Source organism: Colletotrichum abscissum (assembly GCF_030869225.1).
Source record: "Colletotrichum abscissum strain IMI 504890 chromosome Unknown Scaffold_35.1, whole genome shotgun sequence".
NCBI lineage: Eukaryota > Fungi > Ascomycota > Sordariomycetes > Glomerellales > Glomerellaceae > Colletotrichum > Colletotrichum abscissum.
Genome location: NW_026850265.1, coordinates 269,595 through 297,192, shown reverse-complemented (window position 1 = coordinate 297,192; position 27,598 = coordinate 269,595). Strand labels below are relative to the sequence as shown.

The following is a 27,598-nucleotide window of genomic DNA, read 5'->3' as shown; positions in this document are numbered from 1 at the left end:
ACTCTCTCATCCAACCTCTCAGTGAAACCCACAGGACTATTGTTGACAACGTTTCTCAATTTAGCTCATTCCGGTCTTTTCTTCTCAGATTGATTGGGCATCCTCCTTCCTCCATCTATTAAGAGTCTCGCTTGACCGGTCATAATCCCTGCCACCGAAAAACAACCGGGAGTTCAGTAAGCATGCCGATCCCGGACTTTGCCAACGAGGCAATCTTCCCAATCTTTGAGGGCCTCCCCATCGAGGAACCCGGCGCCGCCGATCCGCCCTCCTACGCCGCATCCTCGGAGCCGCCCTCGTATGCGCCGGCCCCATCCGACCCGCCATCCTACACGGACTCCCAATCCGGCTCCGGCACCGCCAAAGCCTCCGCTCCCTCATCCTCCTCCACGGCAGTCACGAGACCATCCTCCCACGACGCACGCGAAGAATGGTTCCTCATAGCGCAGGTAAAACAAAACATGACCATCACGAAACCGACGCTCGTGGTCGTCGATCGTCAGCAGACGGAGTTCGCCGTCACGTTTGAGGACCGCGGGATCGATTTGCGGCCCGTCAAGGGCGGGTGGACGATTGTCGTGCCGCGCGGGGTGAGGACGGCGCCGAAGGGCGGGAAGAGGGGGTTTGTTAGGGTGCCGGAGGGGAAGGGGACGGGGGTGAAGTATATCCCTGGCGGGCTGGAACAGATTGGGGAGTTGGGGGCGCGGGTGAGGGAGGATGGTGGGCGGTGGTTGAGGGAGTGCGCTGGGTGCGGGAAGGGGGCTGGAGAGGGTGAGACGTTGAAGAGTTGTACTGCTTGTGTTGTTGCGAGGTATTGTGGCAAGGTGAGTCTTTACTTTAACTTCATTCTCGTGCTGTTTCCCCTCGCTGCTTTTTGACTGGCTGGCGGGAGTGATGTTGTGATGCGGACGTGCTGACGATGATTGACTACATAGGAATGCCAGAAGGAGGATTGGAAGAAGCACAAGGGGGATTGCAAGGTTCTCAAGGGCATGGCGAACGCGTGGGGGATATGATGCGGGTAGACGAGAGGAGTTTTAGGTATGATTAAGGAACTAAAGAAGATGCTCTGTGTCTGGACGGCGCAGACCTGTGACTAGAGAAGTGGTAGTGGACAAGTTCAAGTCCGTTGCATTGATGATAGAAATCACTGTGGAGGGCTCTGGGTAGATAGTAGAGCTGACAATCACTGTTGAGCGACCTGGGGACAAGTAGGTTGTTAACCAGACAGAGCATTGAAGCAATAATTCAGTGATAAATATCCGATATGCCATAAGGGAGTGTAAGGTAAAGCATGGCTGACACCCTTCTCTACAAAGCAAGCCTAAGCTAAATTCTCTACAACAAACATCAACATGTAACGAGAACGTACAAGAACGTCAAATGAGCGACGCAGAATCGAGCACATGTCTCCCCTGCCCAGTCACCCCCACCCCCACCCTCGTTCCAAGAAGAAGCAGCTCAGAAGTAAGCAATCCGAGCCCCAGAAACCTGCGTATTCCACGAAACATAATCATTGTCATTAACGCCAACAAGCTCGAGCCCCTCCACGGTACCAGGCGCCTTGCAATCCGTCGGCGCGGTCAAGTACGCCCCGTACGTGGCATCCCACGTAGCATACCCGCCCGCAACAACAGACAACCGCCCGATGTTCACGTTCCTCTGGTTCCCGGGCCCTCCCGCGCCCCAGCCGGGCGAGCCGCCGGCGGGCGCGGGCTTCAGCGAGGTGAAGACGTCGAGCTTGCGGCTGCCCGAGGCGCTGGAGGTGGCGGCGTCGAGGTAGAAGTAGAACTGGCACTTTTTGCCGGCGGCGGCGGGCGGGTAGGTGAAGGTCAGGAGGGCGGTGAGGTCGTTGCCTGCGTTGGAGGTGGATTTGGAGACGACGGCCGTGCCGTAGGTTGGGGTGATGGCGCCGGTTCTGGTGTTGTAGGTGAAGGTTGAGGAGGGGGTGAAGTAGGTCGATGCTTGGCGGGTTTCCAAGGGGGATGCGAGGGCGGAGGTTACGGTGAGGAGGAGGGCGAGGACGGTCTTGGGGAACATTTTGGTGGAGGTTTGGTGAGGGTTAGTGAGTGTTGGTCGTGGGATGGGATTTGACGATATTTGGAGCTAGTAGGATGGTGGTATTCTGTGAGCTGGGGATGGTGGTGATGAGGGTAGATGGGCGTCCAGAAAGACGGATGACCCTTCTTGTATTTATAACTTCATTCTATACGACGAAGCCCTCAAGGTAGCTCTTCATCTTGAGACTTACCGCAACCGATGGGAATCAGGCAAAAGCAGAGGTAGCGTGGCATTTCCCAGCTCTTCGAAATCTCACATAAGGTGGTCAAGGGCTTCGAGGCGGGTGTCCTCACAAGATGGCGCCTCACGACCCTCTCACCGACACGTCTCGTAAACTGACACAGCCCGACTTGGCTTTCCACATTTCAGCCTTCGGGTGAGGTCTCCGTCAGCCCTACAACTTACTCTTTTAACCCCTCAACTCATAGCAATAGGCTACATGAACCCAGTAGCCATGTAAGCTTAATTTGAGAAGCGGTATACGAACATCGCCCAATGGGATTTAAGCCCTACAGAGGCCTGCATCATCACGCGATGATGTTTAAAAAGTCTCCGCAAGGCGTTCCACTTTGTTTGTTGGAGTTGGGGTATGACGAGCGTTGTGTGGAGGAGGCTCAGCTCTGGGAGCTGGAACCCTCGCGACCAATCAGCGCCGTTGAAGTGAGAAAAGAGGCGTCCTATCCGAGTATCGTGGGCTTTGCATCGTGGTGGCTTGATGGCTTACTTGGAGGTGGTGGCACGGCTCGATTTCGGTTTGGCTGAGCTTGCATCGGCATGACCTAAGAGATTCAACCTTGACCCTGTGGTTTGGGGGAAACTTCGTATCCAGATGTTTTCTTTGAGACAACGATCCACGATGGAGGGTCATCGGATTGGGTTGGTGGGAAAGAAAAGACGAATGGTCTCAGATGAAGCTATTTTGAGGAGTAAGCTTCGGGGGAATGCGAAAGTGCAACTTTCGAAGCCGAGTGCCTCGCGATATTTGCGCACACGGCCCGAGACGGCAGTTTAGGGGCAATGTGGGAGCCAAGTTGAAGAATTTAGGCAGAGGTAAACCTTGCTTCAAAATTTGGTCTGCCATGATACTCAGATCGCTGCGAAGATAAACAGTAGCGGAAAGGGATGTCTGCGCATTGCTTCCCAAGCACAATGATGCCAGTGAGCCCCCAAGTCCCATTGGAGCTTGCTGTCCGAATTTGAAGTCGCCCAGCACTCCCTTACAGCTCGTGGAGCGATGCTCCCAAAGCCAGAGGCATCCCTGATGTGAAGTTTGCCGTCCTCAAAGCCACGTGCGACTCTAAGGGACTGCCAGACTACTTCATCTCTTTGTGTCATTCTTGGGCATTTACAACGTCGAGGAATGTTTCTTTGTAGCTCCTGTCAACACTCAAAGACACCAAACATGTAATGTGCCATGCGATAGAGGCCCTAGATGACCAGAAAACCAGAATAAAACTACGTCGTGGCGCCGGTAAGTGTCGTCTCGAGTTCTTGATCTCCCCGCTACATTGCACCGAGTGATCCTAGGCCACTCCTTTCTGGGCCATTCACCATCAACACCATGTTGGCCCTCAATCCATACATCTACGCCATTGTCTTCAAATGCATGATCGCTGCAGCTGATGCCTCTATGTCGACTATAATCAATCCTACGCGTGCTTCTCAACTGGAGCAGGAGCACTGGAATAATCTCCTACCCCCATCACCGACCACCCACGTCTCCGAACGTCCGACAGATGAAACCCATATAGGTCCCCTCGAAGCAGCTATAGAAAGGCGGGAGCAACAACCTTGCGTCTCCGTTCATCTCTGTACCGAAAAGGATTGGGAAGGTGACTGCTGGTGGGCCTGTTTCCGAGATGGCCTGGAGACGTACCCGAACTGGAACTGGGGTGGCAAAGTCAAGTCCGCTCGCCCAGGTGAAGGCGCGACATGCAAGTTCTTCTTGTGAGTTTTTGAGCCTCTTGATTCTGCCTCTCTTGCGAGTGTGAGTTGATGCTGATGTTATTTCAAGTGGCCCGGATTGTAGCATGCGAACAAAGAGGCAAGATATGAAATGGCCGGGGGGCAACTTTGAGGGCTTGGGTGATTTTGGTATTGGGTGCTTTTATTGCATGATGGAGGGATCAAAGAAGTCATACTCGGATTCAAGTTGATCCATACTACCTTAGTACTTTAGGCGTCAATCTCACCCAAACATATCCTGGTCTGCTATCTCAAAAGAAGACTACCCCGAGGACCCCTCATCTCTGGTCTTCAACTTCTTCTGCTGCTCCTCGTGTCTCGCCGTGATGAAATCGCCATCTTTTTGCAAGATATCATAGTCGTCATCCATTTGGTCTATGCCGCGCAGGTAAGTGTGTGCAACTCAGCCATCCAGATCTCACAAGTGGTTAGAAGCAACAAAATAAAAGGCAACTTACCACGGACGTCGATGTTGAACTTTGCAATTCTCACAGAGATCTCGGAATCATTCAAGTCCGCGACTTTGGCAGTAGATTCTGTAAAAAAGGGTTCCCCGTCGGCAAGAAGAAGAACTCTGCGATCCGGCCATATATCCGTTCTGTTACGTGATTCAACGAGCACCAACTGGGTGGTGTCTTTGTCCGGGTACTCTACATTCCGGAAGCCGCGATCATCGTCTTTGAAGTCTCGGTAGCCTCGGGGGTTGTCCTCAAAGTCATAAGTCAAGCATAGGACCGCATCGTGTCTGAGCGGTTTGTCGGGTGACGGCTCTTTAGCAATGGTGCTCCTGGTGTTGGGCCGCAGAACTTCTCGGACTCTCCATACAAAGTGTTTCGAGGTCGTGATACAGGGAACGAAGATTCCCGCCGAAGTTCTGAGGACGGAGAGATACCAGGCGGTTTGCGAATCACGCCCCGAGCGGATAGTGACCCTAGAGCCATCGACTAATTGCGATCGCCCTTGACTCCCATGGCAACATAGCCCAGCTCCCACCACTGGAGCTATGGTCCAAAGACCATCTTGGTCTTTCCATGAAGGGTCGTATGGTTCGACTCGCGGCCCCTGAAATCTTGCGATATAACCCAAGTGAGTCTATGTTCCGAAATTATATGCATGGTCCGGGATGGCAACTTACTTCTGTGGCATAATCCTCTGCTCGCTCGCAGATCGAGGTCCAAAGTCAATGAGTTTGTAGATGTCATGACGAAGGTAGTGTGTTTTGTCCGCATTCGTACTCTTCGTCTTGAATCGAAATTGCGCAATGATCTTTGCTGACTTTGGAATGTCAATGAACTTCGAGACAGTAAGTTGAGATGCTTTAGTGAACAAGTCGACGACATCTTGGAGCTCATGATCTCCACTATCTTTGAAGGAGTCGAGGATCAACTTCATCTCTTGTCTCTATCAAAACGTTAGGCAAGAATTAATCACCATCGCATTAACCACATATAGTATTCTTACCCCGATAACTCTCCAGTTGTTGTAATCTCCAACTGTTGCGCACCATTGTTGTGGGCTGTGAAAACGTCAGATCACACACGGAGTTTTGGAGCCAAGGGCTCGTACTTGGAAGCCAAGATGGTATTCCCACCAACTGCTTCGAACACCACACTGTCATCGCTATCTTTATAGCTGCGAACAATGCTCTGATCGGCACCTGATGCGATTTCTTTCTTTGACTCCGCCCCAATGATGACTTCCACAGGCTATAGCTACTCGTTAGTTTTTCCGTAGAGGTGTAAAGTCGTTTCAGATAGGATGCATACAGAGGAGACAGACATCCCGATAGCGTGCTTGAAGGAACATCGGCTCTTTTCTTCGTCCTGGGATTCGTTGCCAACCAGAGCTTTTGTCGAAAGCAACATTCCCCCGAGAATGACCTCGTGGCAGAAAAATTGCCCTATAAGGTTTCAACAATTTCATCTTGTGTGAGGCGGAAGCTGTATCATGGGACCACCACGTACCAAATCTTTCGTAAAATTTGCGAACGTCTGTCTCATCCGCTTCCTCACCTAGCTCCTTGATCTTTTCAATGCCATTTGTGAATGCCTTGGTCGGAACGAGATCATCCGCGTTAAGAAACAAAGTAGCTCGGGGAAGCTAGGCGGTTATAAGCGATGTGAAGTCAAGTAACTTAGTTCTGGTAGTGCGTTGCCTACCTTGTATATGCCGATCATGCTCTTGACAGACCTATTGCTCCCTGACGATTGCTCACCTTGGGAGTCGAAGGACTTTCCGCTAGCCACGTTGATACCGATTCCTGAGTAACCGAGGGCGAGTTTGTTATCCATAGAAGACTTGTCAAAGCTATTACGAACAAGAGAATGCTTGATTCCGCTCTCAGTAGTGACGACATCAATTTTTGAACCGTCCGTGACCCCGTAATTGGGAATGGCGATCTCAACCTCTGCAGTGGAGACTGTGCTATCTGGGCTGTAGTCAAGATTCAAACCTGACTTGAGACGGAATGCTATACTACTATCAGTAGAAGCTCTTATTGTCAAACATCAACAACGAACCCGGTTTTGGTGCCATTTTGATCTCAGTGCTGACAGGATCAATATACCAGCCGTGCATGACTTGGCAGTTCTTCATGACGAATTCCCACTGCAACTCATCAAGTGATGACGGTGAGATACTGGACTTGACGGTTAGGTATCAATTGTGAATCAAAGTTGACGTAAAATGTGTTTAAACGGATCACTCTAACCTGGAGGTCTGTGGCGAAACTGTGTCAGTCAATCAGTTAAGATCCAGATCCATGGTTTCGTACCTCAGCCTTTTGAACTGCTTTGTTATCACCCAAAGCTGTCAAAACTGTCTTTGGCTGATCTTCATCGAAACAAGATGAAGCGTCTTTAAACCTGAGGTTGATCGATGGGACGCTACTCTCATATGGACATGTCTCATCCTTGATTTGTTGGTTCAGTCTGGGTGTTCAAATGGTGAAATTGAAAGGGCTCAAACTTACAAGCATCTTGATGTAGTCGTCAAATCTGGTTTTATCAGAGAGAGGGGTTTCATCCGGCAGGCAAAAATGATGTTTATCTTTTAGTTGCGACCTTCATGTTGTGATGTTAGAAGTGGAAATACAGAGTGAGTCAAGAACATGGTAGACTTGCATTGCGCTAATTCCGTCTCTCAAGTCCCAGAGTGTCCGAGAGCCTAGGTCCTGGATATCAATGATGTGGCCGCCTGCACGTGCATCTTCTGGAGGCGACTTCATCACTCTGAGAGCCTGAATCGCCTGCGACTTATCATTCTTGATTTGGACGATCCTGATGATGAAATCTCCAGTCTTGTAGATGTCCTGTACTGTCTGCGCGTTGTGATCCTTCTTCAGACCGTAGTAAATTCTCACATCCGACTGGGGACTTTTCGTAAGCTTCGATACCTGCTCCACGTATTCCAAAAGAGTAAGGTCATAGTCGAGGAGCATAGATGACGGAGAACTCCATATGTCAAACTCCTTGGCCAGACCAATTGCAATCATCCCCTCTTTGATCTTAGCCATGGTGACACCGTGCATCCCAACGTTGGCGTTGGCGTTGAAGCCGCATTTCTTCAACAGCACGGCGAACCCGATGGTTCCCGCAGGACTTCCCGTCACTGGAAAAGACGTGGCATTAGCCTTCGCCCCAGAAGGTGACGTAGGTGTTGCTTTGTCTATGCGTTGAAATGTCAAAATCGTGTCCGAGTCAGACGGGCTTTTTGTAGCACCGTTGAAAGTATTGGCGCCGGGTGTCGACGGGGGGCTGTTGTAAGCACTTTCCATGACAAGTAAGTGTGGTGCAGAAGTTGAAAGGAGGCGGCTGGTCCATATGATAGAGCTTCAGGTCCATGATAACGTCGTAGTCTCTATTTTGTATCAGGGGCGTAGTCATCGTTCTAGTCAAGTACGTCCACGCTCCAGGCTCCAGCATTGGGTACTCACCATCGTTTCTATGGTCGCGTGCGTACCTGCCGGAACCACGAGTAACTCACACCGGAAACGGCCTGGATAGAATTATGGCTTTCATTTGTCTCACTACGGCTCAGCCGCATGGTGCGAGAGATGGGTTGGTTTCTTGGCGTATTCAGCCTAACTGGACGAATGCAGGTTGTCTTACCCCGGACTTTTGTCACCTATCAGCCAGGCTAGCCTGACATGAAAAACACGCATCTGAAGCAGTGCAGAGGAAAATGCCGTGAGCATCTATATAATTCTGTCTCGGGGCTCAAGGCATGATTCATTTTTCAGTTGCGAAAGCATTTCCGTTGATCTTCAATTCGCAACAAACCAACAATCCAACCATGGCAGTGGGACTTCCGACAAGCGCCAAAAACCCTGTTCAGAACAGACTACAGGTTCTGCAGGCGCAGTACCCTGAATATCATGTCGTAATCTGGGCTTCTGCTGGAGGATATCTCAAGCTTCTGCCCGGAACGCGATGGGTTCGCAAGGGAGTTGAACTTATTCAATTCAGTAATCTTTTGGGCCTTACTACAGACACGCGTCATTTCGAGTACTACATTGTCATTGAGGGGGCCTTTCGATACCGCAACAAGTACATGAAAGCAACCGAGTGAGTTCCAGAGTTCACGTTGCCCGAGTCACGAACTCCGGCACTAGCTGACCATTCATAGTTATCGGGATTACGTTGGCTCGACAGCCAATTTTGACTTTGAGAAGCGGCAATGTGTCATGCAGCCCAAGTGAGCATAGTAGTCATGAGTCAAGGCATGACATTTCCCAATCTAACATGCTGACAGAACCGATTTCTGTGCCAAATCTTGGATGAAGCACCTCCCCGACGACATGTGTGTAAAGGATTTGAGCTTACCGGGAACTCGTTGTAGCAGTGCCTCAACCTATTGGATCAACGATGTCGCGAACATTGACGTCGAGCCAGAAATCAGCGATAAGAAGCTGAGGTTACAGTTACTCGGCATGCACAAGTGCCACAAAGACAGTATTCGCACTCAACTTCAAAACGGCGTTCGGCTGCTCGACCTACGATGTGACGGAGAACGCAGACTACGGCACGGCCCTCTGGTCCTTGAAAAGCAGCTCGAAGACGTACTTGATGATGTCAGGGACTTCTTGAAAGACAATAAGAATGAAACCGTCATGATCATGCTCAGTTTCTCATCCGCCTCCGCAACGTATGACGCCGACAAGCATTGGTCCGAGGGTTACAGCATCAATTACGACGATCTGCCGAAGAACTTCAACAGAGACTTCAAGAGGGATATGAAGAAAGAAAATCTCTTGTACACGGGCAAACAATGGCCTCTTCTTCGCGATGTTCGCGGAAAGGCTGTCATCTTTCGTGGGTGGGACGTGGATTCTGAGGAAGACCGATGGGGTTTGGAATGCCGGTTGCCAGTTTGGGTGGCCGCGCGCAGTCCCACATCATCCATCAAGGCCGAGGATCTTGCTGCCCAGAGATGGGAAAGTCTGGCAGGAGACTTCAGCAGCCGAGACTCACTCAAATCGATAGTGCTGGCAGCTTGTCTGCATCATGATCCGACAGACGAAACTGGTTGGGTTTCTCCATTACAGACGGCCCCTATCCTTCAGAATAAGGCGGTAGAACACCTCAAGAACTCTACGAGGAAGATGAAGCATTTGTGGGTGTATGGTGATGATATGAAGGAGAAGACAAACCTGGCCATTGCCAAGTTGAACTTCTGGGGTTCAGACGACGAGGGACCCAGTCGGCCACTGCCGCTGACAGTTCACTCGGCGCCTTCAAAATTGATCACTACTAAGTAATGTTGGGCATCGGTATCATCATAGAGATAGCTTGGGGGGAAGCATGTGATTAGCTGGTTAATTTGACTGCTTTGCTTATTGCCTACCAACAAATCCTGTGACTCTGCCAACGTCCATAGAGGCACGCGATAGGTTTCCGAGATTTCTTTTGCGGCTAGACGCAATGAGAGAGGAACAGCAAGTTCCTGTGGAAACCAGCACACTAACTCCCGGCAGTCGAGAAACGGCTTCTCCAGTGCGGGACCGGACCGATCCCGCCGCAGTGTACATGGCTCACTCGAGCGATAGCTGCTGTAAGAGGCCAAGTGAGACAGTCATCTTACATGGGCTTGGGCAATGCGGTGATACATGCGGGTGAAAGCCGTTTGCAGTGTGGTCTAATCTTCCGGTGGCAGGGCTGAAGTGAGACGCATTCTTGTAGTACTAGGAGGCTTTTGGTGGCGTTGAACGATTTGATGAGACACGGCGCGATCTCTTTTCCAGGCAATTGGGGCCGAATTGAGTTGCAGATGACGCTTGGTTTAAACACACATTTTTATTTCTTAGGCGTGACCAGTCTCTCGAAGAATGATCAACAACTGCCTTGGCGTGCTTCGAACCAAGACTTGAATCAGTGGAGATAGGATCGACAAGCCAGCCAGCCTACCGCTTTCATAATAGCTTGCTGACCGCGGGACCACGCGGAAGTATGCCGTGAAATCAGATCTAGAACGAGTCGACAGATGTATCTCTATACCAAAAATATGTACCCCGCGATCATTTGTTCGAGGCCTCTGTCCAGCCAGGCCCATCGCTTTGTCTACCTGGCCACGGGATGCTGGGCTAAATCCATTGAATCACTGGCTTGATGACCTTTTTAAATTTGGTTAGCTTTCGAAGAAGACGAAGAAATTGGACGGAAGCTATGACAACTTACTTTTCCGGCAGCCATTTCTTGTATGGCATGGTTCAACTGTGATGCTGGGTAAAACCCAGCTAACTTGTCGATGGGGAATCTGCCTTCTTGGTGCATGGAGATCAATCTGGGAATGAACTCTGCAGGAACCGCGTCTCCCTCAATTATGCCAACATATTTCTTGTTCCCAATCAGGAACTCTTGCGGGTCGAGCTTGATTGTGGCTCCTGGGGGCGGTACCCCAACTTGGACAGCTGTACCCAGGGGACCGATGCAAGCAATCATGTCTTCAATGACCTTCAAGATTCCAGTGCATTCTACAGCGAATGTTGGACCCCCGTTGCTGATTTTCTTGATCTCCTGGACTACATCGCTGCATTCCCTCGAGTTGATTGTGTGTGTGGCTCCAAGCTCCTTTGCAAGCACGAGGCGTTCGGGAACAATATCGACGGCAATAATCTGCCCGGTTTCGAGGTAGCGTGCCGCCATCAACGCCGCAAGACCCACACTTCCGAGTCCGAAAATGATAATGGAGTCTTCTTTGCCCGGCTTGACGACGTTCATGACCGTTCCGGCGCCGGTCTGGAGTCCGCATCCGAGTGGGGCATAGACACCCATGTGCTCGACCGCCGACGGTGGGCACCGGACCACTGATTTCTCGTTGACAACAGACATTTTGCAGAATGAGGACTGCCCGAAGAATTGACTCCGGACAGCACGGCCATCGGAAGCCAGCCGAGCTGGTGTGCTGCGGTCGCTTACCCGTACAGAATTGATGTTGATCATTGACGATTCTGGGCAGAGTGCAGGATGACCGCTCGTACAGGTCTTGCATGATCCACAATGATTGAATGAGAGGAGAACTGCGTCACCAATTGCTAGGTCTTTGATCTTGACGTCTCTTCCAATGTCGCGGACTACACCAGCTCCTTCGTGACCGAAAATGGCAGGAAACTCAACGAAGGGAAGACCTCCCTGTTGTGTTACTATATCGGTATGGCCTGTGATACTGTCAATGACTGATGCATGAGATGTTCCCAGGTTATTGTTGAATTTGACATACACACTCCACTGTACTTCATCTCAACAAGAACCTCATTTGGTCGAATCTCATCAAGAATGATAGGAACCAGCTCAAAGTCAGCGTTCAACTTGTCCACCACATATGCTTCTGTCTCAATATTTTTCAACCCAAGCAAACTTGTCTTTTGGATCAAAGAAGCTTTATCTTCCACGCGCTCGACATGCTCAACATGCTCGGTCGAAGACTTTAGACCTTGAGTCATGCCTGGGGTCACCCCCAGCATAGGTGTTTGTTGAATAGTAGCCATCGTCTTTGGTGGTTGAGGATAATAAATTGGTGAGAAACTGAATGGTGTCCTCAATTGTCGAGATATTAGACGGACTCGGTATTTAAGCACACTCCGAAAAGCGCCTGCGGGAAATCAACGCCCGCAAGTATGGGGATTGACATCTGCCGCATTCCCTACCCTCCCAAAACCTGATGCCACACCTCGGACAGAGTTCAGCTTAGCAGCACCCCGCAGAGTTGACCGGTTGGCCCGCGCAGTCATTTTGGCGGAACGGTTGTTGTAGTCGGGACTTATAGACAGGGCAATCCCCGACCAGGAGTCGCTTATCTTTCCAAATGCCTAGCTCCATGCGGGGTATATTGGGGCTGGAGTTAGTCGTGTGGGGTGTTGAGGAGTAGTGAAGTCAATGGATGTGGTTTCGCTGGCAGGGAAGATGAAACTTTGGAGATCATGGGATGAGACCCCACGCTTTTCTTTGAAGACTGAGTGAGGCAGCGCAAAACCTTTCTAGAACGCGTATGTGTTAGGACGAACAGCAATCCCTTGTGTCTTCCCGTTCGGAAGTTGAGTTCGGGAGTGACATCAAGATTGGGTTTTGGAAACCTGACTCGGTGAGTTTGACACATGCTACCTCATTACTGCAATGATACTGTAACAAGTTGTCAGAAGTTCCACTTTTGAAGACCACTTTGGTTGCCCAGTGCAAATTCACTTATTTTCTAATCTAGGCAACCGACTCCAATCCTTGATATCTAGCACTGGTAAGCTTTTGAATCTCAATCAGGAGTGGTGACAGTCGCGCTATAATGGACGAGCACTTCCATCAAAAACAAGAGTCGACTCCCCAATCCCCCGCAGGTTGAATTTGGTAAGCAGCAAGTGTAGAAAAGTTTGGCAATTTTCTGAGAGCCACGTAACTTGAGCATTTCAACTCTTGCCTTATCTACACGTAAGGTAGGCATCGCTCCAATCTTACTTTGATTGGTACAGAAAGCCGCTCTCAGGAACTTCATTCTCTCACTGACTTCATGGAAACGGCGCACAATGGCCTCAGATATATGTACTTAACACAGAGTGACGATTACTCAAGAGGGTCTGGAGTAAGGTAGATGAATCTCAAGTGCAGAGTCGCGGACTATCGTAAATGACCTGGAAAGACTTGAGTTTTGACGTCTAAAATCACTCGTGGGTTTTGTTGCTGAACCTCACAACATGCAGTACATGCACAGAACCCTATGGTAACGAGCTGATGTCCATTCGACATGGAGGTGTGCTGTGTTGTCGCATACTGCATTGGCAACAAAGACCCGAGTAAGACAACATGCATCTATCGAGCGCTCTTTATGTTGTTGACATTCGCCTATTCAATTCGAAAAAGAAAAACCACGGAAAATGAGTTGTATAACCGAGCCGTAAAGGGTTTCGCCGGACCGTGCCGTGGCGGCACACGGAATTCGTTGCCCGGCGTCCTAGCCCCCGCACCTCCCCGCCTTCTTATGATGCAATGTGCTTTGTCGCGGTCTTAGTATGAACGCTATGCGCTGTACAACCTCTATGGTTATTTAAATGAGGGGTTATAATTGTGACATATTGAAAATGTATTTGTGTCTAGCAAATATCAACAAACCATCTTGATCAACTACACCAAAAATTGTATCAATATCTGGACGTCTGAGGCGAAGAAGCAATCAACATGAGTGACACCAAGACAGGATCGAGACTAGCTGGAAAGGTTGTCATCATCACAGGTAGAACAACCTTCACTTCCAGTCGTATCCTGGGCTTTCTGACATTTTCTAGGCGGAGGGCATGGCTTCGGCGAGGGTATTGCCAACAAATTCGCCCAAGAAGGAGCCAAAGTTCTCATTACCGACATCAATGAGAGCGACGGACAAAGAGTAGCGCAAAGCGCTCCCGATTCGATATCGTTTCTCAAAGCAGACGTCACAAATGCTGAGGACTGGGAGAAGTTGATGGATGCCGCGCAATCGCGCTACGGCCGAATCGACTGTCTTGTGAATAACGCCGGCACGACTTACAGGAACAAGGTCAGAATTTCCGCACATCTATAAACTAAACGGTTATGACTCGTAGGGAATGATACGCTGACTTCCCACTGCCACAGCCTACGGCTGAGGTAACAGAGAGCGAGTTTGACAAGGTCTTTAATGTCAACGTGAAGGGCATCTTCCTCGGCACCGCAGCGTTCATGCCGCGAGTCATCAAGCAAGGGGAAGGAGGCGTGATGCTCAACATCTCCTCGATTGGAGCTCTGCGCCCCCGGCCAGGTCTTGTGTGGTACAATGCCTCCAAGGGAGCCGTCTGCAACGTAAGTAGAAAGTGACTGATATAGATAAACGGCACTTGGCTGAACAGATTGTAGGCAACCAAGGGATTGGCGGCCGAGTACGGTGCCCATAAGATTCGCGTGAATTCCATCTGTCCTCTTTTGACTGGAACTGGCCTGTGAGTTGTATTCCTGCGAGCCATCTGGTTGTTGCTCATCCACATGCGTAGATTCGAATCCTTCATTGGTATGAAGGACACACCGGAAAATCGTCAGAAGTTCATTGGAAACGTCCCCTTACAAAGATTGGGTGAGATTGAAGACGTGGTAGACGCCTCTGTATTCTTGGTTTCGGACGAGAGCAAGTTCATCACTGGTGTCAACTTGGAGGTCGATGGTGGCAGAGCTATTTGAATGAACATGAACTTGGACTGTGTTGGCCACAGAGTCTTCCCAAGTGCAGATAGGTGGATTGAAACATTATAACATCCGCGATCAAGAGGTCATCATGAACCTGTCCGCTTTCTCAGCCAACTCAAATAATTCTAATACGGCACAGTGCATTTAAGTTGTACGGCAGGGCATAACTCTGAACCTTCTCGGCATATTCTGGAGTCGTTAGATCCGGCTCTTTGTATCCCCATCCCCTGGGCATTCTAAGTGGGCCATTCGCCCGATCCCAGCTTGGGTTCGGCTTGCGCAAGACGGCAAAGCCTATGCGTCTGAATTCTGATCCTTCTAGCATGCGCTTGAGCACCAAACAGCCTCTGTCTGATTCTGATTCCGAAAGTGTTTCCACGATTGGCGCGCAAAACACTTCGTCTCCAATTTGCAGACTGTCATCATCCAAGCTGCAGTCAGCTAGACATACGTGAACATCTGTGCCGTCTTCGACATAATCCAGTGTCCAAGCCACATCGCCAGCCGTGCTAAAGCAGTCATTCCCTTGAGGCTTGGTGCCGACCCTCGCCGAAATGAGCATTACACCGAGGTCGACGAAGCCCCCCATTACCTCACCAAACGGATCATCCGTTATCGGCTGACAAAGAGCTTCGTATACGGTGCATACCGGCCGCGGTGAAGCGCCGTCTCCGTACATGATAGGATTTGTAGAAAGCGATACTCGTGGCCACCAGAAGTGGCACTGGGCGTCGTTAACGATATCAAGCGAAGCCCAGGACCAGGAGGGAGCACGGGCTATTGGAGCTCTTTGACCTATACCAAGCTTCATCGGATACGTGCCAGCTTTTGCAGTGTTGAACCACAACAGGCATTGAGGAAGAGACGCTTGCCATAAGCCCGCCAGGTAAGCATCGCGCGTCAGTTGGTGATAGAGCTGTGCAAGCCCGGAAAGAGCAGGTAATTTATCCTCATTCTTTGCCAGGTGCCTCATCGTGTACTGCCGAAGTATGCCTGCCCACCACTCCTCAGCCTCTGCAGCATTCTGAGGCGGCAATGTACGTCGAGCTAGCTCCTCGCGCCAGTGAGCCGCCCCCGTATTGTGCAGACATTCGCAGATATAGATTTGGTTGCACTTCCAAGAGATATCAAAAGGCCCGAATTCTAGAACTCGGCAAGGTAGCAGATACTCCTGGAATGTCCAGCCTCTAGTCTCCAGATCTGTGGGTGGTGTGAAGTGTGACGTTCTTTCTCTGATGCGCAGGGTCGACTCTTTGCCATTAGCGTCACCGATCTTGATTTGATGACTCCCGTAACGCCTGGATGAGAAAATGCCACTGGCCATACTTGTTGAGACGCTTGCATAGATGGTGAAGTAGGAGTTCCCATAGATGCGGGCCATGGCTGAGTTCTCAGCTGCGAAATCTGCACCCGTTATTCGCTTTTGCTCGTCCGACATTTCGGGAAAGTCTTGCAAGATACACAACGTATCGATCCACAGATACTCCACACTTAAACGTCGACAGATGACAATGGCATCTTGGAATGTCTTTGGAATGTCGCCCCATTCGATTCCTTCCATGTGCATATGTAGGTTTTCAGTCGTGCTTGTCAACCGTGAGAACTTTGCGTCGCCCCAACGGTGGCTTAGGCAGACGTATGGCCCCTGAAAATCACTGGCCTTGACAGTCTCGACGAGTCGAACTTGGTCACCCCGAAGATCAAGAAGCCTGCGCGGATAGAATGAGCCACGAGCCTTCCCGCAATCATGGTGGTCCACACATTGCCGCAGCCATTGTCGCGCCCTCGCAAAGCTCCTATCAGAGTCTGTTGACGGTCCAAACTGCGTCTCTCTGGGAAAGCCAACCTCCTCATCCCCATTACTTGAGACTCTGAAAACGGATTGTTCTTCGGGGTCTATAAAGAGAGAGACTCGCACATAGACTCCTTTGATGAGCAGATCCATGCTCTCCTCCGTATTGGCTGTTGTAAGGCCAATGCTTCCTACGACAAGTTCGTCAAGAATCTGATCTCGTTCAGTCTCGTTCCGTGCTCCCTGGAATAATGCCGGAAGACGCCCATCAATAACCGCCTCAACCACAGTTTTGTACACGCCGCAGAGGCCGCACAACTTCATGGCAGCATGCCGGATCTGTGCGTATGTAAGCTCCCTATGCCATCCACGCCGTTTCTCACAAGCACACAAGAGATCCCACCCAGTCACACCTGGTGGTGGTTCATCGTCCGTGACTTTGTGATAGGACATCATCCGCGTAATGCAATTTCACTTTGGACTCTAGACGCTCAAAAAGATTCAGATGATGTGGTATTGACACTGTCGACTGAGAGCACTCGGCATGATCCTGATGATTTATCGGAGGCAGAAATAAAGGTGACAGTCTGCCTGGTCAAAATCTGCCCAACTGCCTAGCTGAAAAGAGGGGGCCGGAAGGTCAACACAGCGCGTTTACCGCGCCCAACTACCTATGTCGCTATGTCCATAGTCATAGCTACTATCATGGAGGTTGATTGGCCCGAACCAGCATCCCTGCAAGGGAGATCACGAAGAGACCAAATCTTAACCCGTAAGTCCCGTTGAAATTGTCCAAGTCGAATTGGTTTGAGACCATGCTATTGCTGCACGGTGCGTACAGATCTGAGTGCAGCAGGTAGTCGGGACAATTTGTGTGATGTAAGCAAGATTTCCATCGCCGTCTGAAATGGGGTTTGCAGGTGTTCAGTTGCAGTGAACTAGCGGCGTGGATATCGGCTTCACCTATCCGTAGTATTGGAGAAGGGGATATAGCCGATATAACCGACAGCGCTCAACCTTCGGCTATTTGCTCGCCTAGAGCCAGCCAAAGCATCGCTAGCTTGCCTTTGTCTGGATGACGTACCTGATTGCCGCCGGCCATACCTCCCATACCTGCAGTCAATTATTATGATCTACCTACCGTCTTGATCAGTTCAAAATTGAGTGAATAATCTTTCGATATTGAACTTGATGCATTCACGTGCATTTTCATGATACCATGGCAACTCGGACTCTGACAGCAAAGTTGTGGCGTCTCAATGCAAATGTAGGTACTCCGCCTTCACGCATAATAATAACACAGATCGCTGATTTCTCCTTAGTTGGTATCGAAGCAACAACTTCGACAGCTCACGCTACATGAATATCAGTCGCAGAACCTTTTGAAGGAGGTAAGGCTTTCTCTTTTGTAGCGACAAGAGACTAGGATGGGAAGGGTCGCTGATGCTTTTCGATCAGTTCGGCATCCCAGTACCCCGAGGACACCTCGCAAGAACACCAGCCGAAGCTGCGGTGATTGCCACAGAGCTTGGTAATCATGTTTTCTTCTAGACTGCCGATTTAAGATGTACTGACACACTTAGGCGGAAACTGTTCTCTCAAATCACAGATATTAAGGGGCGGCATCGATGACGGCGCGTTTGACAACGGGTCAGGGGCCGGCATTCAACTGGTCAATAATGCAGAAAGCGCCGAGAAAGCTGCCAATCGCATGCTTGGTCACTACTTGAAGACGGATCAATCCGTAGGTAACGGTGTATTGGTCAATAAGCTTCATGTTACGGAAAGCCTGAATCCCGAAAGAAAGTGGTACTTGGCGATCACATTCGATCGCGAGAACTATTGTCCAATAATCATCGCGTCAAAATTTGGCGGAGTCGCCATCGAAAAGATAGCAGCCCAGCATCCAGACGAGCTGCATACATTTCGATTTGGATTCACGGATGGCATCACATCCAAACTCACCGACAAAGTCTCGAAATGTCTCGGAGCTTCGGCGAAAGAGAAGGAAGACCTCAATGACATACTCGGCAGACTCTATAAGATTTTCACAACAAAGGACGCCTATTCGCTTGAGATCAAGACTCTAGCAAGCTCGTCAGAAGGAGGTCTGACTTGCATGGACGCCAAGTTCTCATTTGATGATGCTGCGGCCAAGCGGCAGAAGCCACTTTTTGCAGAGCGAGACACGGAGCACGAGATTCCAGAAGAAGTCGAGGCTGAGAAGTATGGGCTGGTCTATGTTCGCATGGACGGCGACATTGGCAATGTGGTCAATGGAGCAGGTCTCGCGATGGCGACCAACGATGCGATTGCCCTGCACGGTGGCGCCAGTGCAAACTTTCTTGATGCTGGTGGGCAAGCGACGAAGGAGACCATGGTCAAGGCATTTGAGATTATCCTGCGGGACCAGAGGGTGAAGACGATATTTGTCAACATCTATGGCGGTAAGTTCGCCAAACAGCTAATGAAGGAAGCTTGACGTCTACTTCTCGGGCTAATAAACTTTTGGTAGGAATTACTAGAGGCGACATGATCGCAGAATCCATTCTTGGTGCAGCCAAAGAGCTGGGACCGCTGAAAATTCCCATGGTGGTTCGACTTCAAGGCACCAACTCTGAGATGGGATTGAAAATCGTAAGATGTTCCCGTGCCGGTCAAATGCTATCTTGACATTGAGTGTGCTGACTGGAACACACAGCTGGAAGAAGCCAATCTTGGATTGCATACCGAAGCAGATTTTGGGAAAGCAGCGCAAAAGGCGGTAGAACTGGCTCGAGGATCAAGCCCGGCCTCATAGAATCCGTCGTTGATTTTGGGTGTTTGAAGCAGCTTACTTACGATGGCTGTCATCAGCCAATAAAGTCTCGACATTTTCGCCAGAAATATGTTGCTCAGGCAGCGGCCCCTTGCATCTTGAGACGCCCCAAGCTCACATCAGTTCAGTGTTGGTTCATGACCCCTTGAATGTTCTGTCTAACGGCCATGGAAATTTCCGAAATTGGACTGATGTTACTTGTCATCTCTTTGTTGGTTGCTTCGCCGTATTGGTTTTGGGGTCCAAGAAAACGTGCCAGATTTTATTGCCTTGCCGCATTTTCTTTAGGCAACCAACGTCAACTCGAAGAGATATTTGAAGAAACCAATTTCCCTGTTGACTTTTCGAAACAACGAGCTATCATACTACAACCCGACCACACCTGTATCATCTCTACGCCAAGATTCGATGGCTGACTCAACTACAACTCAGCCCGACCTAGACCCTATCGCGGTCGCTGACTTCCACGACACACTCAAGAAGTCAAAGCGCATCGTTGCTCTCATCGGCGCAGGTCTTTCCGTATCCTCGGGCCTTGCCACCTTCCGAGGGGCCAACGGACTGTGGAGGAACCAGGACATAACGCAGGTCGCTTCACCCGCAGGCTTCCGTCATGACCCGGGTCTCGTCTGGCAATTTTACACGTATCGCAGGCACGACGCCCTTCGTGCCAAGCCGAACCCCGCTCACTATGCTCTGGCCGAGCTCGCGCGCAGAGTGCCTGGCTTCGTCGCGTTGACGCAAAATGTCGATAACTTGAGCCCTCGGGCTGGTCATTCGCCCAGTCAGCTGAAGGAGCTCCACGGCAATCTTTTTGCGCTGTCCTGCGTCGATGTGGTTGGATGCGGATACACCGAGCGTGACAACTTTGAGGAGTCTCTGTCGCCAGCACTCGATCCTTCAAAGGACGAGGAGAGGACCATCGGCAGCATCAGTCCGGACGAGAAGCCTCGCGCCAGCCCAGTACTGTTAGCCGGCATCGCGCGGAAACACGCGCAAATCCTCGGGGAGAAGTATGAGGGCAATTCTCCGACCACGCGGGATCTGACCGCTCTGAAAGCCCCGGATCAACCGGCGTCATCGAACCCCGTTGCTGTTATCCGGATGTCGTCGGGGTTGGAGAAAAAGGACCTACCGCAATGCCCTAAGTGCAAGAACAACATCCTCCGTCCCGCCGTCGTCTGGTTTGGCGAGCCACTGCCCGTTGAGGTTGTTGAAGAGGCCCAGGCGCTTTTCGATGACCCCGAGGCCATCGATTTGTTTCTGACGATTGGAACCACCAGCAAGGTCTGGCCGGCGGCTGGGTATGCCGAGATGGCTTGCAAGAAGGGTGCGAGAGTTGCTGTTATCAACACGCGAGCTGAAGACGCGAGACATGTTCGGCCGGATAAGGACTGGGTGTTTGTAGGAGATGCAGCAGTTGTCCTCCCCCAGTTACTGAAACCGGTGATTAGCGAATCATACGAGCAAGTCGAGAAGAACATGAAAAAATAGCGGAAGAGGCACATTGTCACAGGTTACGGAGGGTTCAGAGCCATGCGAACCTAATCAGTGATTACGTGTCCACTTTTTCTACTCCAAGACGGTGTGAAAGCGAGGAGCATTGCATCTAGTAGATATGAGTTGGCTGATACAATCTCCATCCCGTTAGCATCAACTCCCGCTTGGCCTATGCTTGGAACAGTTGAACTTTATGTAACAAGCCTTGATTAATATAAGCTGGCCTGCATCATTGATCATATAGTTAGATTCTTCCAAACTCCGCGTTAGGTTTCCATGCGGAAGACGAAGCTGCCAAATACCTTCAAGCTTACCTGTGTCAATTATCGCCCTAATCAAGTCATTCGAACGAATGTTGGCCCCAATTTCATTGGTCTCCGTCAAAATATCCAAGTAAACCCCCCTTGCGTTGTAGAGCTGCGTGGCTGAAGCATCAAATTAGCTTTCAAAGGTGGAAATCGTCTTTCCCACTCCAGTCATACCGTCGTTCCATCGCTTTCGTCTTCCAGGTGATGCAGCTTGAAAACTGTTCACTCTCATCAATTCCGATCACCACTCACTTAGTCACGATGAGGCTTTTGCTTGCTCGCTTACGTTTGGAGTTCCATAGACTTGAGCTTAGCTGCACTGACTACTGCAGGACAGAGCAGCTTATGCAACCTATCCAAAGCTATAGTTTCACAAAACTGAGACTTTGACAACATCTGTCAGGCACCGTGCTAGCTCTTTGAGGCGTCGAGAGGCATCTTCCGATTGGATCTCGTCGTTTGAGCCAGGGCAAGCCGCTGACTCGTTTGTCCATGATTGATCATATTTTCTACCCGAGACTCACGGCCCTTCCAGCCCTTTCATCTTGAGCCGCATATGTCACACCGAGTTTCTTTCCCATGGCGAATGGTCCCAGCACGAAGTAGAATCGTTTCGGTGACATTTCACTCAGCGAGGTTATTATAAGTGCCGCGCTTGAGCTTGGTCTCTTTGCGGTGAATCGAGTGATGCTCGACTAGTTAGTGGAGTGATCATACTATCATCGCTCAGGCCTTATTATTGAAAGTTTTCCAGAATTGATAATGTGAAAGTTATAAAGTCTTTTCAACTTACCGTGCCTGTCAACTGGAAAGATTGAAGCGGACGATCAAGCGCGTCCTGATGGTTGCACGGCGTACCACCCAGCCACATTACTAACACCTTCACCGCGGCATGACGGGGAAGCCGGAAATGTTTCTCAGCGAATGCACAATGACAGGTTGGGCATTTCGAAAGCAAAAGCTTGTCATAGCCGCAATAATATTCCCTCATATCTCTTCCCTTGATAACGGACTTGAGGCGGCTGCCGGCTTCTGCCTCCCGTCCCGTCCTCGCATTTCCTAGCTTAGCCGTCATGCCGCGCGCTTCTGAAAAGGTTTGACTGATGGGCAGTGGCTTGTGACGGTAAGGGAGGGGGGAGGGGGAGAAATCTCTTTCTCGTAGGAGCTAATGCTGCTGCTCCCGCTTCCGTAGTGAGACCCTAAGAATGCCAGACATGCCTCCCGAGTGAGACGTCAGAATTGAGTTGGCTGGGTGGCTAGATGGCACGGTGGCTCTCGGACGACGAGCCCTTTTCGGACAGATGATGGTGGTGTGCCACACGCGGTTCAACGGGGGACAAGGGTGTCAAACTGTCGATGGATGGTGTCGTGCAGTAGAGGGAAGCTATTCCACGCGTTCCCACCCGTATCCCACGTTGTTGAAGTCGTAACGAGATTTTCGCGAAGAGGGGCCGGCCAGGAAGAGTCAGCTAGGTCGGGGTAAGCAGGTGGGAGGTAACCTCGAAAAAGCCATCTTTTATCAAACGGGCAAGGACGGGCTCACTGTTTAACTCCATCGTTTTGCATTACTAGAGGATTGCCGCAGTACATATAGACGCTACCCTGCCCTCGAATTCCGCACTATTCAACCTTAACCCTTTTCTTACCCATCCTTTCCTCTATTCTACCCTCTCCCTTATTAAGGGATCGCTAGAATCGTAGTTTTAATAGCTTATTAATAAGCTGATATTACTATTTAAAAATAAGTAACCTACTCTTATATATAAGCGCTGGGAGTCTTATTATTATAGAAATAGTAATAAATATACTAGAGTACTTAAGAGAGCTTTTTAATAAATTTCTAATATTATTTAAAGCGATTATCCTCGAGCTATAGGAAGAAGCTAAGGTACTATATTAATACGGCCCTATTTATCTTATTAGTACTAATAATACCCTTTTTAGTATAAGATATATTAGTAATACTCTACGGCTACGTTATTATATTTTATAAATCGTACTTAATGTTAATAAGGATTTCAATATTATTTACTAAGTATTTTATTAAAGTCGTTATTATAGGGTTAGTTTAGTTATTAGTATTTTAGTAAGTATTTTAACTTAGTATACTTAGAAGTTCTTATAGCTCTTAATTAAAGGCTTTTAAGGGACTTATAATTAGACTTTTTGTTTATTATAAGCAAAGCTATTATAGTTAAAGCTATAGTACTACTTATAAACCTTAATAATAAGTAGTTAGCAATATAGTTATCTTTTTCTTATAATAAGCTTAAAAAAGCATCTTAATTCAAGTGCTAAGTAGGTACTATATTGTTTTATTAAAACTATATTCTTGTACTTATGACTTAGAAAGAATTAACTTTCTTCGATAACAAGGTACTCACAGGGTAAGGACGGGCTGATGATAGCATCGACCTAGAGCAAACTAGATATGCACAGTCTGAAGCGAAGATGGAAAAGCTGCGTTTGTGATTAGTGTGGAAACCACCCAAATCCCCCCCATGCAGGAACGGGAAAACGGGGAAAGTATGTGTGATCAAAGGCAGCGAAGGAGGAAAAAAGAAAGGAAGGATTCTCGGTTAGCGAGAGGGGATCCATGTCTCTTTCTTCCCTGCGTCCGTGGTCAAAGGGCTGGCCATCTGCCGTCGAGGGGGTTGCTTCCGCCCGACGCCACGTCTGGTTCGTTCGTCGACCCATGCCTTTATGATGGAATCGGCCTGGATCTCTTCGCGAACCCGGTACGTGTAGAAATGACCGCGATCTGTATCTGTGCTCTTGAGGCACCGGGGTAGAGATCTCGGATTACCGTAACACAACAGGCTTCTTTAGGCAGGCTGACACGAGGATCCTTGGACTTTGCGGGAGCCATGGCCAGTTCCATGAGATGAGGGCATTGTCCTTGGGGTAATTTTCGAACTCAGAGAGGTCATCGGAAACGCTTCCATGCCCTACATCCCAAACGAGGAATTCATTGAGAGCATCTACCGTCGCCGATGAATCGCGAGCAAAAGCGCAGAGGTCAGTTTTCCCCCATGGTTTCTATCATATTCACAATTCAATCATTGCCCATTTACATCATTTCGTTTGTAGGCATCCACTTTTTCATACCACTAAAGCACGACGCAGCGCAGTCATCACACCTCCAGCCCATTTGTTAGCCTGCTGTCCTTGGCAGTGCCTGTTTCTCACGAAGTGGAAGAAAAAGTCTGGGCATTTCTGCTGTTACCCTCGACCTCTGATCGCGTGGCAGCAAAGGTGGCCGCACCAGTATTTCTATCCTTTCCTCTTCTAGGTACTCTGGGCTGTCCAGACCCCCTGTCACAACTGCACAGCGTCTGCACTGCGGTCGATAAGGTATGCAGCTTGCCATTCTGGTGCCCACAGTGGGAAAGGAAAAAGCAAACAAAACCACCACTTGGGGGGCTATTGGGTGACCTGATGTGGCCCGCCCCAAAAAGAAACGAGCAGAAAAAGGTCTGTGGTCTGGGTTCTGGGTTCCAGTCGTCGGGCCGTTGGGAACTGGGGGGGAGGGACAGACCTCGAGAGGTTCAAAAATGAAGCATCTTGCTCTCATGGATTGGATGCTTGGACCTTTGAATGTTCGTCCCACCTCCGCTTCCCGCATAATCCACTCGCAGTGTGGACGACAAGGTCAAGGTCTCCTTCCCATCGCAACCTCACGGGACGACAATATGGCGGCATCACTACCGAAGACGCCGGCGATGGGAGACAAGGTGGTGATATTCCCGCTGGAGGAGCCGGGCCAGATCTCTGTGGTTGCGGTGTCTATCGTCTTCATCATCATTCCGACGTTGATGGTGATCCTCCGCCTCATCGCCAGGCGCATGGCGCATAGAGATATGGATTTGAGTGATTGGTCTATAATTGCTGGACTCGTACGTTGTTCATCACGCCAGCAAAGGAGTTATCTTCCGGCGCGATGAGATGAGGACTACAACTCACTTTTCTCTGACAGGTCTTCTCCAATGCCTTGCAAGCAATTTCCATAGTCGCTGTGATGCAATGCGGTGTTGGCCTTCACAATGCCGTCATCATACCCAAGTATGGGGTCGGGCCAATCGTCAAGTTTCTCAAGGTTCGTGCCAACTCTCGCGTCGAAGAACCCCGATGTAGTTGTTGACGCATCTCCCTCTAGGTCCTCGTCGCGCAACAGATCCTGTGGGCCATCAGCCTCAGCCTCTGCAAGATCTCCATTCTTCTCCTCTACTCCAAGCTCTTCAGCACCAGGTTCATGATCTTGTCGGCGCGGATACTGGCCGCCTTCACCATGATGTGGGTCATGGTCACGGTGCTGATCGCCTTCTTCATCTGCATCCCCCTCTCGGACAACTGGCTCCTCGATATCAAGAACCGACACTGCGGGAACCAGCCTGCAGCGGATGGCACGATGGGGGTGTTGAACATGATCACCGACATCATCGTCCTCGTCATGCCGATTTCTCACTTGTGGAGTCTTCGGCTGGAGATGTACAAGAAGGTCGCCCTGATCGTCACCTTCTCGCTCGGAGTCTTGTAAGCCAAGCCTCCCTAATCTGAAGAAGATGATGTACTGACCATGTTGCCAATGTAGTACGTGCATCGTATCGGCTCTGCGCCTCTACTACCTTGCCAACCTCGTGTACCTCGACGTAACCTTCAACATCCCCAACGCTCTCATCTTCAGCGCGTTGGAGCCCGGCGTCGGCATCACCCTCGCGTGTATCCCCTTCCTCCGACCTCTGCTGGGCCGTTCCTCGTACTCAACCAAGGGTACGGCAAACTACTACAGCTCGAATGGCAAGTCCGATGGTCTCTCAAATCGGCGGAGCGAACGCCAAAGTGACGGATTCGTCCTCGTGGACAATTTGTCGCAGCAGCACCTTCGGGAGGCCGAGCAGAGTGATTCAGCACCAACTATGCCCAGCAAGGTCACGTATAGCAGAAGCAGTAGTGTTCCAGATATAGATTAGTATATGAACATTATAGATCATCCAAGCCTCGATGTTCGGTTTTGCCTGATAAAGCTTGCTGCATGCGCTCATTCAATCAGTCGCGGTGGCTCCTTGACGTCTTCTGGAAGCTTGCTCCATCGGCTCGTGTAGACCCTGCCATCCTTGATCACCGCCAAGACGTTCTTCTCCGGCTCATCCAGTATTGAGACGTCGTCCAGCGGATTCCCGTTGAGAATCAGCAAGTCCGCCACGAACTTCTCCTTCACCTGCCCCAGCACATCCTCCTGTCGAAGCATCCTGGCGGCGTTAACCGTGGCGGATTGAAGCACCTGCTTATTGCCGAGAGCCTGCTGCCGGATGCCAAACTCCCTGCTCTGCTCAGCCTGTAGGGGGCCGAGCAGATCCGATCCATGACAGATGGTCACGCCCGCTGCGGCGGCAATTTTCAACGACTCGAGACCTCTTTCCAAGACCTCCTGGTTCTTGCGCTGGTTCTCAGGGGGCAAGAATCCCTTGTACTTGTCGGAGCCCATGGCGTCGTACGTGACCAGCGTAGGCGTCAGCCACACGGCGTTATCGGCCATGAATTCCGCCGTCTCCTTGTCGATGAAGTTGCCGTGCTCGATGCCCGTCACGCCGTTCTCGACCGCGTGGCGGATCGCCCGCGGGGTATATGCGTGCGCCGTAACCCAGGTACCGTAGCTCCGCGCGACCTCGCTAATGGCCTTGATCTCATCCGCCGTAAACTGCGTGTTCTCGATCCTGTCCGTCGGTGACGCCACGCCGCCGCCTACCATGATCTTGATAAAGTCCGCCCCCGTCCTGAGCTGCTCTCTCGTCGCCCTGATACACTCCGGCACGCCGTCTACGACGCTGGAGAGTCCCGCCGTGCCGCCGCAGCACAGCCCCGAGTGATCGTGGGCACCTCTGCGATCGCCGTGGCCTCCCGTCTGCGAGAGAGCCTGGTTGGCGATGAACAGGCGAGGCCCGGGGAAGACGCCGTCCTGGATTGCCTCCTTGAGCGCGAGAGTTGCGCCGCCCGTGTCGCGGACCGTGGTGAAGCCCTTGCTCAGGATGCGACCGCAGACGAAAGACTGCCGCAGATGAGAGACGGTGGCGTCCATGTCGAAGCCGCCGTTGAGGCCGGCCTCGCCGGGCACGGAGCTGACGTGGACGTGGCAGTCGATGAGACCCGGGGAGAGGTATTTTCCCTGCAAATCTACCACAATGGCATCGTTGCCTCTGCTGTCGGCTGGGCTCCCCCCAACGTTCTCAATCAAGCCGTTTGAGATCTTGACGGTCGTGTTTTTAATGACGAGGCCTTTGGCGGCATCCACGACGTTTGCGTTGATAAAGAGGTAGGTGTTCTGCGGAGGCAGCTTCCATGGCTTGATGAGCTTCTCCGGGATCGCACCCTCGGCGTCTGCCGCCCACTGCCGCGGCGAAGTGCGCCGGGGAAGCTCCATGGCGGGGCCGGCGAGGGCGGGAGCTTTGCGGAGTGTCATTTTCTGGCAGCAGCTGAAACGGGG

The 27,598-nt window shown here is 50.6% G+C and overlaps 11 protein-coding genes across 11 annotated transcripts; 6 read left to right on the top strand and 5 right to left on the bottom strand.

Moving 5' to 3' along the window:
• Window positions 1–182: 182 nt before the first annotated feature.
• Window positions 183–1,016, top strand: CABS01_12069 (uncharacterized protein; the record flags this gene model as incomplete). Its single annotated transcript, XM_060545423.1, has 2 exons — window positions 183–824; window positions 936–1,016. 2 exons carry the CDS (start codon window positions 183–185, stop codon window positions 1,014–1,016), a joined length of 723 nt encoding a protein of 240 aa, XP_060396939.1.
• Window positions 1,017–1,461: 445 nt separating this feature from the next.
• CABS01_12068 (uncharacterized protein) lies at window positions 1,462–2,040 on the bottom strand (the record flags this gene model as incomplete). The annotated part of the gene is made up of 1 exon (XM_060545422.1): window positions 1,462–2,040. The coding sequence occupies one exon, from the start codon at window positions 2,038–2,040 to the stop codon at window positions 1,462–1,464; it is 579 nt and encodes a 192-aa protein (XP_060396938.1).
• A 1,582-nt stretch (window positions 2,041–3,622) lies between these two features.
• On the top strand, window positions 3,623–4,012 carry CABS01_12067 (uncharacterized protein; the record flags this gene model as incomplete). Its single annotated transcript, XM_060545421.1, has 1 exon — window positions 3,623–4,012. One exon carries the CDS (start codon window positions 3,623–3,625, stop codon window positions 4,010–4,012), a length of 390 nt encoding a protein of 129 aa, XP_060396937.1.
• A 276-nt stretch (window positions 4,013–4,288) lies between these two features.
• CABS01_12066 (uncharacterized protein) lies at window positions 4,289–7,801 on the bottom strand (the record flags this gene model as incomplete). The annotated part of the gene is made up of 12 exons (XM_060545420.1): window positions 4,289–4,401; window positions 4,485–5,095; window positions 5,162–5,427; window positions 5,488–5,542; window positions 5,593–5,732; window positions 5,793–5,926; window positions 5,991–6,126; window positions 6,186–6,496; window positions 6,546–6,664; window positions 6,737–6,744; window positions 6,800–6,813; window positions 7,120–7,801. 12 exons carry the CDS (start codon window positions 7,799–7,801, stop codon window positions 4,289–4,291), a joined length of 2,589 nt encoding a protein of 862 aa, XP_060396936.1.
• Window positions 7,802–8,319: 518 nt separating this feature from the next.
• Window positions 8,320–9,784, top strand: CABS01_12065 (uncharacterized protein; the record flags this gene model as incomplete). The annotated part of the gene is made up of 3 exons (XM_060545419.1): window positions 8,320–8,591; window positions 8,653–8,721; window positions 8,779–9,784. 3 exons carry the CDS (start codon window positions 8,320–8,322, stop codon window positions 9,782–9,784), a joined length of 1,347 nt encoding a protein of 448 aa, XP_060396935.1.
• An 822-nt stretch (window positions 9,785–10,606) lies between these two features.
• Window positions 10,607–12,010, bottom strand: CABS01_12064 (AreB protein; the record flags this gene model as incomplete). The annotated part of the gene is made up of 3 exons (XM_060545418.1): window positions 10,607–10,636; window positions 10,701–11,680; window positions 11,743–12,010. 3 exons carry the CDS (start codon window positions 12,008–12,010, stop codon window positions 10,607–10,609), a joined length of 1,278 nt encoding a protein of 425 aa, XP_060396934.1.
• A 1,675-nt stretch (window positions 12,011–13,685) lies between these two features.
• CABS01_12063 (uncharacterized protein) lies at window positions 13,686–14,693 on the top strand (the record flags this gene model as incomplete). The annotated part of the gene is made up of 5 exons (XM_060545417.1): window positions 13,686–13,740; window positions 13,793–14,040; window positions 14,118–14,321; window positions 14,376–14,458; window positions 14,510–14,693. The coding sequence occupies 5 exons, from the start codon at window positions 13,686–13,688 to the stop codon at window positions 14,691–14,693; spliced, it is 774 nt and encodes a 257-aa protein (XP_060396933.1).
• Window positions 14,694–14,814: 121 nt separating this feature from the next.
• Window positions 14,815–16,815, bottom strand: CABS01_12062 (uncharacterized protein; the record flags this gene model as incomplete). The annotated part of the gene is made up of 1 exon (XM_060545416.1): window positions 14,815–16,815. One exon carries the CDS (start codon window positions 16,813–16,815, stop codon window positions 14,815–14,817), a length of 2,001 nt encoding a protein of 666 aa, XP_060396932.1.
• Window positions 16,816–17,710: 895 nt separating this feature from the next.
• On the top strand, window positions 17,711–20,803 carry CABS01_12061 (NAD-dependent deacetylase sirtuin-5; the record flags this gene model as incomplete). Its single annotated transcript, XM_060545415.1, has 6 exons — window positions 17,711–17,758; window positions 17,814–17,882; window positions 17,950–18,022; window positions 18,075–18,938; window positions 19,007–19,128; window positions 19,598–20,803. 6 exons carry the CDS (start codon window positions 17,711–17,713, stop codon window positions 20,801–20,803), a joined length of 2,382 nt encoding a protein of 793 aa, XP_060396931.1.
• Window positions 20,804–24,809: 4,006 nt separating this feature from the next.
• On the top strand, window positions 24,810–26,087 carry CABS01_12060 (uncharacterized protein; the record flags this gene model as incomplete). Its single annotated transcript, XM_060545414.1, has 4 exons — window positions 24,810–25,013; window positions 25,094–25,213; window positions 25,274–25,650; window positions 25,709–26,087. The coding sequence occupies 4 exons, from the start codon at window positions 24,810–24,812 to the stop codon at window positions 26,085–26,087; spliced, it is 1,080 nt and encodes a 359-aa protein (XP_060396930.1).
• A 68-nt stretch (window positions 26,088–26,155) lies between these two features.
• Window positions 26,156–27,574, bottom strand: CABS01_12059 (amidohydrolase; the record flags this gene model as incomplete). The annotated part of the gene is made up of 1 exon (XM_060545413.1): window positions 26,156–27,574. One exon carries the CDS (start codon window positions 27,572–27,574, stop codon window positions 26,156–26,158), a length of 1,419 nt encoding a protein of 472 aa, XP_060396929.1.
• Window positions 27,575–27,598: the final 24 nt, after the last annotated feature.